The sequence below is a fragment of the Macaca mulatta genome, chromosome 9, assembly GCF_049350105.2.
Source record: "Macaca mulatta isolate MMU2019108-1 chromosome 9, T2T-MMU8v2.0, whole genome shotgun sequence".
Taxonomy (NCBI): Eukaryota; Metazoa; Chordata; class Mammalia; order Primates; family Cercopithecidae; genus Macaca; species Macaca mulatta.
In genome coordinates this window covers 59,066,498-59,079,073 of record NC_133414.1, presented here as the reverse complement: position 1 = coordinate 59,079,073, position 12,576 = coordinate 59,066,498, and the positions used below count along the sequence as shown (strand labels likewise).

Below are 12,576 nucleotides of genomic sequence, written 5' to 3'. Positions count from 1 at the left end.
TCCTGGGGGACTTAAGTGTCATACAAATAACCTCCCATTGCCAACACTCTGGCCTCCCAGTCCTTGACCTCCTCACCCACAGCAATGTCCTCACCTGTCACCTGGGCTAACTCTTCCAGTGAACAAATGGCAGGGTCTAGTGGTTTTAAGGGACACTATGAGGGCTGTTATAAGGGAAATGGAGGCTTCCTCTTATAGCCCTTTCAAAGGTCCTGTGCCTCCCCTCTGGTGTTGTCAATATGCAGGATATTGGGAAGAGCTGCAGGTCACAAAGTCACCATGTCAACCTTCCTGTCAACCATAAAGGAATTCTGTCCCCAGGGTGGGGGAAGGGCCAGGCAGGTAGCTGGAGGCAAGTCTCCCAGAGCCAGCTGCTGACCCTAGTCCCTGCGATCTGGGGAGGTACCTGGTGAAGGGCCACAGTGTGCACGGGTGGAAGGGCAGGAGGAGGGGTGTGGCCCTTGGGCATAAGGGGAGGCGCCAGAGAAGGTGGCCAGAGGTGGCCTGTGCTCAGCCTATCTGGGCCCTGGCACAGGCACCCAAGAGTGAGGTGGGGTCACAGGGACGGCCAGATAATGAGGAGCCATGGCCGCTGGGGGCCCTGCTTCCTGCTCTTCCTGCTGCTGCTTCCTCCACCGCTTTTTAGAGCAGGAAGCCTTCGGTACCATGGACCTGGCTGGAGAATGTTTCAACGCCTGGCCCTGGGCTCCAGGAGGGCCCACCACCACCATGGCCCAGGATGGAGGCAGCAGTTGCGCCAGGGGCAAGCAGGTCACAGATGCCAGGGCTCATTTGACCTCTACTTCATCTTGGACAAGTGAGTGTCCCTTCCAGCTCTGGCCCTGGGTCACCCTCAGGAGCCACCACCTCTTTTTCACTAGGGACAGGATGCCACTCAAAGAGATGCAAGCTTCTGTCACAGAAGCAGGGCCAGCCCTTTGGTCAGACCAGACCTAGGCCTCCTGATCTTCTGAGGCACAAAGAATGCCATGGCTGTCTTTTCCCTGGTGCTTCATCTCCTGGATGAGGAAAAAAGCCACCAAAGGGGTTCTGGACGATCCCCTATCCCCCCATTAGCTGGGTCAGCATCCTCATCCTCAGGCTGCTGCAACAGCTGATTGCTCGGACCTGCTTCTCAGCAGTTCTCAGAAGCGCACTGTGGATGTTTGGAGTTTTTGTGTTGTTTTGCTCATTTGTTTTTCACGCAAATAACTTCTATTTTACTGGGCCCCAGAGAGACTGCTTTGTTGCCTGTGTTGGTCATTCTAATGTCACTGCTTAGAGAAGGCCTTTGGTTGGCTGCTTCTAAGTGCTGCTTCTACAACTTGGAGAGCCACGTGATAGTTCCTGCACTTTCAGGAACAGTTGGGTCTGTTTCAGGGTGGCCCTGGGGAAAGTGGGCTGTGTATTAGGCACCTTCTGGCTCACCAGGAAGGAAAGAGGCAATGTTCAGCTTTGGAGAGATTGCCTTGGTTCCCTTTCCCACTCCTCCTGCTAGGTGGGAATACTCTCTGTGCTTATTCAGTAGCAGCAGTGGTGCAGTCTTCAGGAGAGCAAGCGCTTTCTGGTCTCCAAAGCCCTTTCCCTGCACTCCTGGCACCTCACCACAATCCTGGGCTGTGAGTAGTGCAGGTATTTTTCTATCTGGTTCCTGGACAAGGGCGGCTCCTGGAGGTTGGGGAAGCATCCAGAGACAGCTGGTGTGACAAGACTCCGGCTTCCTGTGCCGCACTCTTTCCAGCATCGCAGGTTGAAGTTCCTCTGAATTTTCTCATTCCCCCAGATACTGATGCTTAGGGGACGTACACCCCAGCCCACCAATTCCTATGGTTTGTAACTGCTCTGCTACTCTTGGGGAAGGAGCAACTCCGTTCTGGAGACAGGCAGACTCCACTCACTAGCCACATAGTCTTGGGCGAGTTGCTTCATCATTCTGTGCCTTCGTGTCTCCCATCTGTAAAAAGGGTATCTTCATTTTCACCTTGCCAAGTGTGATGAGGATGAAGGGAGAATTTGCAGGTCAGAGGCAATGACAGAGGATGGGGATGAAGGGACCTGCCAGGAAAGGCAGAGTCACAGGCTGGAAACTCGTAGGAAATGCAGAGGCCCTGATGCAATCCCAGACAGACTGGATGAGGGGGAATGCAGAGGGAGTGCCTAGAATGGATGTAAAGGGAGCAGACAAAAGCAACCTTAATGATTCTTCCTAACAAGGCTAGGGGTAAAGGGTATTGCCCCATTGTAAGGAGGAGGCAATGAGGCAGGCCATGGCCAGGAAATGACCCACCATAGCCTCCAGATAGGCATCCACGGCGCTGAATTGAAACTCTGGATTGTGTGACTCCAAAGCCCATCCAAAGACCATGCAGCTGGGCGGGACCCTGAGAGTCTTGCAGTAGTCCTCCTGGCAGAACAACATCTACTGCCTGCAGGGAGGATCTTTGGTCATTCATGTCCAGCTTATTCATGAGACTCTTTATTCATTGGTTCATTCATTGGATTGAGCTGGAAGAAAATGAATCAGCCTCCCAAGTGCTTCTATTCTTGGCCAGGTGACCTTTTTAGGCCTCTAAGTGGGAGTGACCCATTGTATTTTTTTTGAGTAATTTTTTAATTGTGGGAAAACATACATAACAAAAATTTGCCATTTTTAAGTGTGCAATTCAGCGGCATTAAGTACATTCACAGCATTGTGCAGCCACCACCATCCATCTCCAGAAATGTTTCATCATTGCTTATTGAAACTCTATTCTCAGCCGGGAGCAGTAGCTCACTCCTGTAATCCCAGCAATTTGGGAGTCAAGGTGAGAAGATTGCTTGAGTCTAGGAGTTCAAGATCAGGCTGGGAAACATGCAAAATCCTGTCTATACAAAACATATAAAAATTAGCCAGGCATGGTGATGTGTGCCTCTACTCCCAGCTACTCAGGCTGAGCTGAGGCAGGAGGATTGCTTGAGCCTGGGAGGTCAAGACTGCAGTGTGTCAAGATCACACCACTGCACTCCAACCTGGGTGACAGAGTGAGACCCTGTCTCAAACCCCATCCACACCAAAACCTAAAACACCTCTATTCCCATTGAACAATAACTCCCCATTCCTCCCTTTCCCCAAGCCCTAGTGACCTTTAGTGTATTTTCTCTATCTATGACTTTGCCTATTGTAGGTACCTCATGTAAGTGGAGTCACACAATATAATCATACAAACATATAATATTTGGCCTTTTCTGTCTGACCTTTTTCACTTAACATAATGTTTTCAAGGTTATTCCACGTTGTAGCATCCATCAGAATTTCATCCCTTTTATGGCTGAATAATATTTATCTGTATGTATATGTACCACATTTTGTTTATCTTTTTTTTTTTTTTTTTGAGTTGTAGTCTCATTCTGCTGCCAGACTGGAGTTCAGTGGCGCGATCTTGTCTCACTGCAACCTCTGCCTCCTGGTTTCAAGCGATTCTCCCTGTCTCAGCCTCCTGAGTAGCTGGGACTACAGAGGCATGCCACCAGGCCAGGCTAATTTTTGTAGTTTTTAGTAGAGACAGGATTTCACCATATTGGACAGGCTGGTCTTGAACTCCTGACCTCGTGATCCCCCCGCCTCGGCCTTCCAAAGCGCTGGGATTACAAGCGTGAGCCACCACGCTTGGCTCGTTTATCTTTTCATCTGTTGATGGACACTTGGGTTGCTTCTGCCATTTGGCTATTGTGAATAATGCTGCTGTGAACACCAGTGTACCCATATCTCTTTGAGTCCCCGCTCTCACTTCTTTTTGGTATATACCTGGGCGTGGAATTGATGGATCCTATGGTGATCCTATGTTTAGCTTTTTGAGGAAATGCCAAGCTATTTCCCACAGGGATTGCACCATTTTTCTTTCCCACCAACAAAAGTCTAACGTTTGTTATTTTTTAGTTTTTGATAATAGCCACCCAATGGTGTGAAGTTGTATCTCCTCGCCGCTTTCACTGGCATTTCCCTAGTGACTAGTGGTGTGGAGCATCTTTTCATGGGCTTATTGGACATCTGCATATCTTCTTTGAGGAAATGTCTGTTCAAATTCTTTGCCCATTTTTTTGTTGTTGCATTTTTTTATTGTTTCTTTTTCGTTGTTGTTGTAGGAGTTCTTTGTATATTCTGGATATTAATCCCTTATCAGGTATATGAGTTGCAAATATTTCCTTCCATTCTGCAGGTTATCTTTTCACTCCCTTGGTAGCGTCTTTGATGCACAAAATTTTTAATCTGGACACAGTCTCAACTTTTCTATTTTTAAATTAGTTGCCTGTGTTTTTGGTGCCATATCCAAAAAAATCCCCAAATCTAATGTCATAAAAGTTATGTTTTCTACTAAGAGTTTAAAAGTTTTAGCCTTTACATTTAGGTCTTTGACCCATTTTGAATTAATTTCTGTAATGGTTTATAGAAGGGTCCAACTTCATTCTTTTGCATGTAGACATCCAATTTTCCCTGCACCATTTTTTGAAACTACTGTTCTTTCCCACATTGAGTGTTCTTAGCACACTGGTTGGAAATCATTTGACCACAGACATGACAGGTTATTTCTGAGCTCTCTATTCTGTTCATTGCTCTACATGTCAGTCCTTATGTCAGTGCCATAACAGTTTGATTACTGTAGCTTTGTAATAAATTCTGAAATCAGGAAATGTGTATCCTCAATTTTGTTCTTCTTTTTCAGATTTTTTTTTGTTATATGACTTATGTCCCTTGAAATTCCATATGTAATTTAGTGCAAATTTTTTATTTCTGCAAAAAAATGCTATACAGATTTTGATACAGATTACATTGTTATCTTAACAATATTATTATTGTGCCTTCTGATTCATAAGCATGCAATATCTATCCATTTATTGTGTCTTTAAATTCTTTCAGCAATGTTTTACAGTTTTCAGTATACATTTCTTTTGCTTCCTTGTTTAAATTTATTCTTAAGTATTTTGTTCTGTTTGATGCTATCATACATGAAACTTTTTTGGTTGATTTTCCATATTTGGATTGTTCATTGGGGGCTTTTCCAACCAATACATTCTCTCCCATTTCCACTCTACACAGTGCCCCACCTAACCTGATCAGCCACCTGGATGGCCAGCAAAAGCCCCACATCCCAGGAAGCTTCTCAGTCCCAGGCAGATGGGGCTGGGTGGTCACCTTATGCTGACCACTCAACTGGTGAAACTCATGACCTCGGATGATCCAGTGGCCACTGGGGGGTGTACCCCAGCCTCAGCTATGCTGGGGTCAGGCGAGCTTGTTAAGAGCCTGCTGGGAGGCTGGGGGCGGGGCAGACACTTGCCCACCTGACAGATGCACTCATTTCCCTGACCCACGTCTCCTGTCTCCTTTTGTTTTAGGTCTGGCAGCGTGAACAACAACTGGATTGACCTTTATATGTGGGTGGAGGAAACAGTGGCGAGGTTCCAAAGGTACAGATCTCCCACATGGCAGCCTCCCCTGAGCTGCAGAGAGCTTTTCCTCTGGAAGGCAGGCAGAGGGCACATCCCATCAGATGGGGTGGGCGTGGGAGTCCCTCAGTGGGGGACACAGAGCACAAGGTGGCATTCTGAAGCAGGAATGAGGCCAGCGCTCACTGGTTCCATCGGGTCTCAGCAGACTTGGCTGGCTCCTGCCTGTGAGCCTGGGCATATTGCAGGAGAGGCAGTTTGCCCTTGGGGACATCACACGCTGGGAAGGGACAATAGACAGGGAAACCAATGACTCAGTCCTGGAACCTCGGGTTACACAGTGCTGAGGGCTCAAGTAGGGGACAAAGAACTCACCTGGAAGGTTGAAGGAAAAAGCAGGAACTCCTAAGGACAAAGTCAGCAGTGGCTTCCAAGGATGTGCGTCTTTGAACTGGGTCTTGTAGGATGGAAAAGACAGGGACCTGTGGTGGAGTGAGTGGTCTTGCTTGGCTGGGAATGAGGTTAGCTCACGGAGGGCTGGGAGAGGACTGGGCAGGTCAGCTTGAGGCCAAAGCCACAGGGGCTCATTGTGCCAGGTCAAGGAGCTGAGATTTCCTGCTGTGAGCCATGGAGAGCCAGAGAAGGCTCTTGAGCAGAGGAGTGGCATGATCAAGATGGCACTTAAGGAAGAAAAGTCTGACGACTGTGGGTAAAATGAATGAGCAATAGGGCAGGAGCCGTTAGGAGCTCTGCTGGGGACATATGACAGCACTGTCACTGAGGGCTACTGAGGGTCAGCCGGCAGGAAGGAGGGTCAGGGAGAGGAAAGGGAGGCCGTGTGTATGGCTGCCAATAGGGAGTCGCTCCTCTGAGGTAAAGGAGAAATGAGGGAGAGGAGGGGGAGGAGGGAATGGGGTGAAGAGGCAAAGAATTTTCCAGTAGAAGGGAGGCCAGCTGGGAGGGCTGTGTGTGCATCTCCCTGCCTGTTCATTATAAGGTACATGTGTCCGTGTGTGTGTGCATGTGCCCGTGTGTGGGTGCCTTCTGTGTGTGTGTGTTCATGTGAGTGTGTGTATGTGTGGGTGCGTGTGTGTGTGCATGTGTGTGTATACGTGTGTGTATGGGTGTGTGTGTGTGTGGTGTGTGTGGTGTGTGTGCCTGTGCATGTGTGTGCCTGTATGTGCATGTGTGTGCATGTGTGTGCGCCTGTGTGTGCATATGTGTGTGTGCTTGTGTGTGCATGTGTGTGCGCAAGTGTCTTTGGGGTGTTGGGAGTGTGGGGATGCAGTGATGGGGATGCAGTGAGTTGCCATCCTGACTCTCTCTTCTATGGAGCCCTTGTCTCCACAGGCCTCAGAGTCCTTCACTACATTTATCTCACCTCCTTGTGTCCAGCAAGGGACTCCAAAGCGGAAGAATTGGGGTGGGAAGTGCGGAATTGGCCTCACCACCCTGGCTTCTGAGCTGGTGCCTCTGGCTTCTCACCAGCACATGATTCCTTCACAGCTCAGATATTCGGATGTGCTTCATCACCTACTCCACAGACGGCCAGACTGTCTTGCCACTCACCTCAGACAAGTGAGTGCTGCTTGGATCCCCCAAGGGGTCTGGTGAGCTTGGCCAGAGGGAGCTCCAGGGAGCTGAGGGGCTCCCGGAGACCTTGGTTGGGAGCCTGACAGCACCCAGGGCAGGCTGGTCAGGGCAACTCACAGTACCCACCTGACCTTAGCCCCGCTCCCTTGCACCCTCCTACCTATGGCTGCAAGGTTACCTGTAGGCCCCTGTGCTCCAGTTCTCAGCCTCCCCCACTTCACGCTCCCCTGCCCTCTCTCTGCCCTGCCTCCTTCCCTGAAATGTGGCTGTGAGGATTCCCGGGGTGCAGGGGCTGGCGGAGGGGTGGGGGTGTCCTGTGAACACACACCTGTGCAGGCAGCTGCTCTGCGCCTGTTCCCCCTGCCCTGGCCAGTGCGGGAGGGAGACAGGGTCAGAGCTGGTGGTGGGAGTCGTGGGGCTTTTGTGCAGGGATGCTGGCAGGCCCAGACTGGGGAGTCCCTGGGTGGGGTTCTGAGATCCAGGGCAGGCTGGGAAAATGGAGGGAGGCAGGAGGAACAAGCTCAGACGGCTGGAGCCCCGGCCCAGCAGGGGGCACTGCAGAGTTCCTGTTTGGTGGGAGGTGAGGGCCCTTCCAATGCACATGCCCGGAACTGGGCCCAGAGGAGGTGAAGCACGAGGTGAGGACACTGAGGACTGGATGGGGGACTTGCCCCACTTGCAGCTTCGAGGGAATACAGGGTAGGGGAGCTTGAGTTTGTGTGTCCTGCGCTGTGGGTTTGTCAGAGACACTGGAGTGGGTGTGAGGTGGTAAAAAGCAAGTCTATGGGGGAGGACTGTGGTGGGTGACCCAGACAGGGAGCGGGGTTTGGGCATGGCCAGAGAAAGGCCAGGCCGTGGACCCTTCTGGGTATGGATGGGCCTGGCCTCCTCCCCTCCTGGGCTGGGCAGGGCGGGGCTCTTAGAGCTCCGGCCATGGCAGGGATGCTCTGCCCACAGTGGGAAGCCATCCTTCAGGGTCCGTGCTCTGCCCAGCCTTGCTGTGCAGGCTCAGCCTGTCATATTGGATTAGCCTGACCCTAAGTCCCTGGCCCATCCCAGTCCTGCCACCAGAGCCAGTCCTGGCTGCCCCAGCCCATTCTGTCTGTTTTAACAGCAGCTGACAGGCCACATCCCCCAGCTAGCCTGCAGATAGTGTTTGGCCCCTGCATGCACAGCTGTCGGGGCTGCCTCTCCAGCCTTTGGTCTTTTTATTTCAGGGGCACAGAAAGTCAAGGAGGCCAGGCAGTCTAACTAAGCAGATTTGGTACTTCCTGTGTCAGGGTAAAGAGAGAGGAGGAAACTGAGTCAGGGTCAGGGGTCTGGGGCCGTCGGGGCTGGGTGTAGGGCTGGGGGTTTGGCAGGATGACTTTTCCCAAATGCAGCCCTACCTGTCAAAGGATGGAGTGCCCAACACTAGAGAGTCTTTGTTAGGGTTACGGATTGGATTAGAGTTAGAGTTAGGAATGTCAACCCCATTGTCAGTGGCTGACTCTCAGTTGCCCATCCCTGGTTCAGGACTAGGGCTAGGGCTAGGGCTAGGGCTAGGGCTAGGGCTAGGGCTAGAGTTAGTTAGAGTTAGAGTTAGAGGAGTTAGGAATGTCAACCCCATTGTCAGTGGCTGACTCTCAGTTGCCCATCCCCAGTTCAGGGTTAGGGTTAGGGTGAAGATTAGAGATAGAGTTAGAGTTAGAGTTAGGAATGTCAATCCCATTGTCAGTGGCTGACTCTCAGTTGCCCATTCCCGGTTCAGGGTTAGGGTTAGGATTAGGAATGTCCACCCCTGTGCAGTTCCTGACTCACAGTTGCTCATCCATGGGAAGTTCCCACTGTCACCAGAGATGGCCAAGCAGGGCCCTGGTGAAGTTCCCCAGGCCTGCATTCTCTGTAACTGCGATGAGCTCAGAAGGGCTTGAAATCTCTGGTCAAAATCACGATGAGGAATGAGCAGGACAAAGCCCTTGCCTGGCCCCCTCTTTCATCCGGGAGGCCTTGCACAAAGAACAGTGGCTCCCGGAGAGCTTGGGAGCTGATTTTTAACAGTCAATGTCTTTCCAGGTCAACCACCTTTTTAAATTTTTTTCAGGAATAGAATAAAAAATGGTCTTGACCAGCTTCGGAAAATTGTACCTGATGGACACACATTCATGCAGGCAGGATTTAGAAAGGTATAGACCCCTTGATCTCCTAACTCTAACTCTAACCCTAACTCTAACCCTAACCCTAACCTACAAAATCTTAGAGCATCAGTGGGATCATCTCACTGTCCAGGCTCAATATTTCTTCATTTTCTTGCAGGCAATTCAACAGATTGAAACGTTCAACTCCGGAAGTAAGCACCTGCCGTCCACATGGTGGTCCCATAGGGGGAACAGAGCTGGGCGAGAGCCTCAGAGAGCTCTGTGTGCAGATTCTGCAAGGCCACCCCTGCCCTGCATCTTGGAGCAAGTTGCTCACCCTCTCTGAGCTCCAGGTCCCTCCCTGGTGCAGTGAGCATAGTAAGCCCCCGCCCCATGGAGTTCTGAGAACTGTGTGAGATCCTGTGTGTGCACCCCTGGTGCTCATAACCCTGAGGTGCTTGCCCTCCAGCTGGGCTGTGTGAAAAGGAAAAGAGAAGAGCCAAGGGGTTTGCCCCCTTGCATGCACCTTAGTCTTCCTCCTCCCTTCTATGTCTCCCCTCCGAGTGACTTGCATTCCCTGACCTGTCTCATGTGGTACAGAAGGCTGTCCGGGGCCCCCAACTCCCCTCCCCACCGTGTCACTGCAGCTCTTGTCAGGAAAAGGCAGGGCTGGTGAGGAAAGGCATTGAGGTGGCTGTGGGGTCCCCTGCTCAGGTGCCACTGACCTGGAGTCCTGAACTCCTGGGCCCAGAGATGCTGGCAGGACTGCCTGCAGGCTCTGCTCACAGCAAGACCCAGCCCCCTGGGAGCCTCCCTGAGCCTGTCTGTTACAGGAGGGCCCAGCAGCTCCTCCTGCTGCCCGTGGGACAGGCCTGTGGTTGTTGAGTCCTGGCTGGAGCTGCCCTCAGGCAGAGGTGGTGCAGGCTGCTAGTGGGTGAGGATTCAGGCAGCCTGGTGGGAAAGACTGTGCCCCTTTCAGCCCCTCCTCTGTAAAATGGGTACTGGGCTGAGACCTCCCTTACTCTAGGGGGTCTCTGGGTGGCAGGTGCTTCGGTCTTGGCAGCCTCTCCTCTGGAGGATGAGGTGGGGGCACCTGGCCATGCCCTGGAGTGGGCAGTGCTGTGGGCCCAGCCACCTGCAGGGGCTCCGGAGCTTCTGGAGGTCACTCCTGGTGCCTTTGCTGAGCAGGACACTCTTTGCTTCTTCTACAGACAAAGTTCCCAGCATGATTATTGCTATGACTGATGGAGAGCTGGTGGCACATGCATTTCAGGACACTCTCAGAGAAGTGAGTCCAGTTCATACTTACCAGCATTTTGCTCCATGAATTTTGATGACTAATACTCAATGCCTTCTTTCCCTTAGGCTCAAAAAGCTCGGAAACTGGGGGCCAACGTTTACACCGTGGGTGTGGCTGATTATAAGCTGGACCAGGTAATTCCAAACAGGTGACCAGGCGCCACTTTCGAGCCTAGTGGGGAAAGGCGTCCCAGGTGGCTTTCCCAGGTGGCTTTCCCAGGGCCACCCCGAGGATGGTTGTCTAAGCTGCCCCAAGTGAGATGGGCCAATCCATGGCCACTGCAGAAGTGATTGACAGCGTGTTGTACAAATCCCACGATGCCAGAGGGGAGGGTGGAAGAGCTCCCTGCTCCCCAAGAGTGGGCTGCTGGCTGGAGAAGCCTGCAACATTCAGAGCCTGACATTCTGCTGCCCCCAAAGCATGGGGGCAAGACACTGCCCTCTGGGCCTGGGATCTGCTGCATCCTCACCTCCTGGCGGGGATCCAAGCCAGCTCTGCTCTCCGTAGATAACAGCAATTGCAGACAGCCCGGAGCACGTGTTTGCAGTGGAGAATGGCTTCAAGGCCATGAGAGACACCGTTGATGCTGTGAGTGGGCAGAGGTGAGGGGCTGGGGGCCTGGCTCCTGTGGCCGGAAGCTCACTCTCCCTGCCCCGCCCCACCCCTCCTGTGTTCCAGCTCACGTCAAAGGTCTGTCTTGACGTGACATCGGTGGAGCCTCCCACTGTGTGTGTAGGAGGTGAGAGCTGCAGAGGCCCCGCGGTAGCCACAGGGTGGTGTGCATGGGTACAATCGTGTATGGAGTGTGTGCATTTGCTTGGTATGTGTGGGGGAGGATGTGTGTGGGGGAGGATGTGTGTGGGGAGTGTGAGTGTGGTGTGTGTATGTGGTGTGTGTGTGTTTGGTGTGTGTGGTGTGTGTGTGTAGTTTGTGTGGGTGCAGTGTGTGTAGTATGTGTGGGAAGGTGTGCTGTGGGAGGCTTGATGTGTGTGAAGTCTGTGGGAGAGGGTAAAACGTGGTCTGTGTGCTGTGGAAATGTGTGTGATTGTGCGGGGTGTGTAGATGTGCTGTGAGTGTGGTGTGTGGGGTATGCATGAGTGATGCATCTGTGTGTGTTGTATTGTGGGGTGTATGTTGTGTGGGAGCTGAGGTGCTGTGTAATATGTATGTGGGGGTGTGAGTGTATGTAGGGGGCATATATGCATGTGTGTGTGGTGTATGTGCAGTGTGTGTGTGTGGCATGAGTGGGGGTCTTGTGGGAGTGTGTGGGAAGGTTGCCTGGTGTGTGGAAGGCTGCTGGTGTATGGGAAGGCTGTCTGGTATGCAGGTATGTGGAGTCCAGTGTGTGTCTGTGTCATATGGGGAGTTGGGAGTGTGTTGCTGATGTGTGTGGTGTGTGTATGGGATGTGTGATGTGTCTTCGGTATTTTTGGTGTGTGTGTGTTTGCTATTTATGTGTGTGGTGTGTGGGTGCGTGTGCTTTCGGTGTGTGGTGTGATGTGTGTGGTATGGGGTGGGTTGAGTGTGTTTGTGATGCAGTGTGGATGGGTGGGTGGGTGTGGATGTGTGGCCCACATGGGTGTGAATGTGAGTGTCTGTTGGTGTGGAGGGAATATGCGGGGGTGGGAGTGTCAGTACCTGTGTACAATTAGTGTGCTGTTACCTCACAACAATAAGTTTAAAGCAAGAAAAGACATGTGTGAGAAGCTCTCAGGGAAACACCAGCAAATGGCATGGAGCCGCAGGTAACCCAGACCACAGGCCAGGAGCAGCCAGGGCTCCTCCCAGGAAGGCCAGGCAGGTGCAGGAGCTGAAATATCTGTGTAATTTACCACATCAGCAAAACGGGAAACAGGAACCAAGCAGTTATCTCAGGGGATGAAGAACAAGAAGTGGGGGAGTCAACATCCCAATGCACCCTGTAAGCAGAAGGAAACCTCCATAGCCCGACAAAGGCATCCACACAAACACCCTCGGCTCACCTCAGTCCTACAGGATCAATCCCAGTGCCTGTCCATGCTGTCTGGGACATAGCGAGGATGCCCTCTTGCCAGCCGGGCTCCCAGCATGGGTGGTGACAGCCCTGTGAGGGCCTCTGTGATGCCTCTGTCTGTGCTGAGATCTTTCTGTGCAGGCTGGGGC

The 12,576-nt window shown here is 52.1% G+C and overlaps 1 protein-coding gene across 1 annotated transcript in view; it reads left to right on the top strand.

Annotated features, from left to right (window-relative positions):
• The first annotated feature begins 458 nt into the window (after positions 1-458).
• LOC106996371 (anthrax toxin receptor-like) overlaps positions 459-12,576 on the top strand; it is a 46,059-nt gene continuing 33,941 nt past the window's right edge. The window contains exons 1-9 of the mRNA XM_028826320.2: positions 459-817; positions 5,374-5,445; positions 6,931-7,002; positions 9,101-9,182; positions 9,313-9,346; positions 10,346-10,422; positions 10,500-10,568; positions 10,942-11,022; positions 11,113-11,173. Of these exons, the coding sequence (XP_028682153.2) occupies positions 576-817; positions 5,374-5,445; positions 6,931-7,002; positions 9,101-9,182; positions 9,313-9,346; positions 10,346-10,422; positions 10,500-10,568; positions 10,942-11,022; positions 11,113-11,173 (790 nt within the window). The 5' untranslated portion in view covers positions 459-575. The remainder of the gene's footprint in view (positions 818-5,373; positions 5,446-6,930; positions 7,003-9,100; positions 9,183-9,312; positions 9,347-10,345; positions 10,423-10,499; positions 10,569-10,941; positions 11,023-11,112; positions 11,174-12,576) is intronic.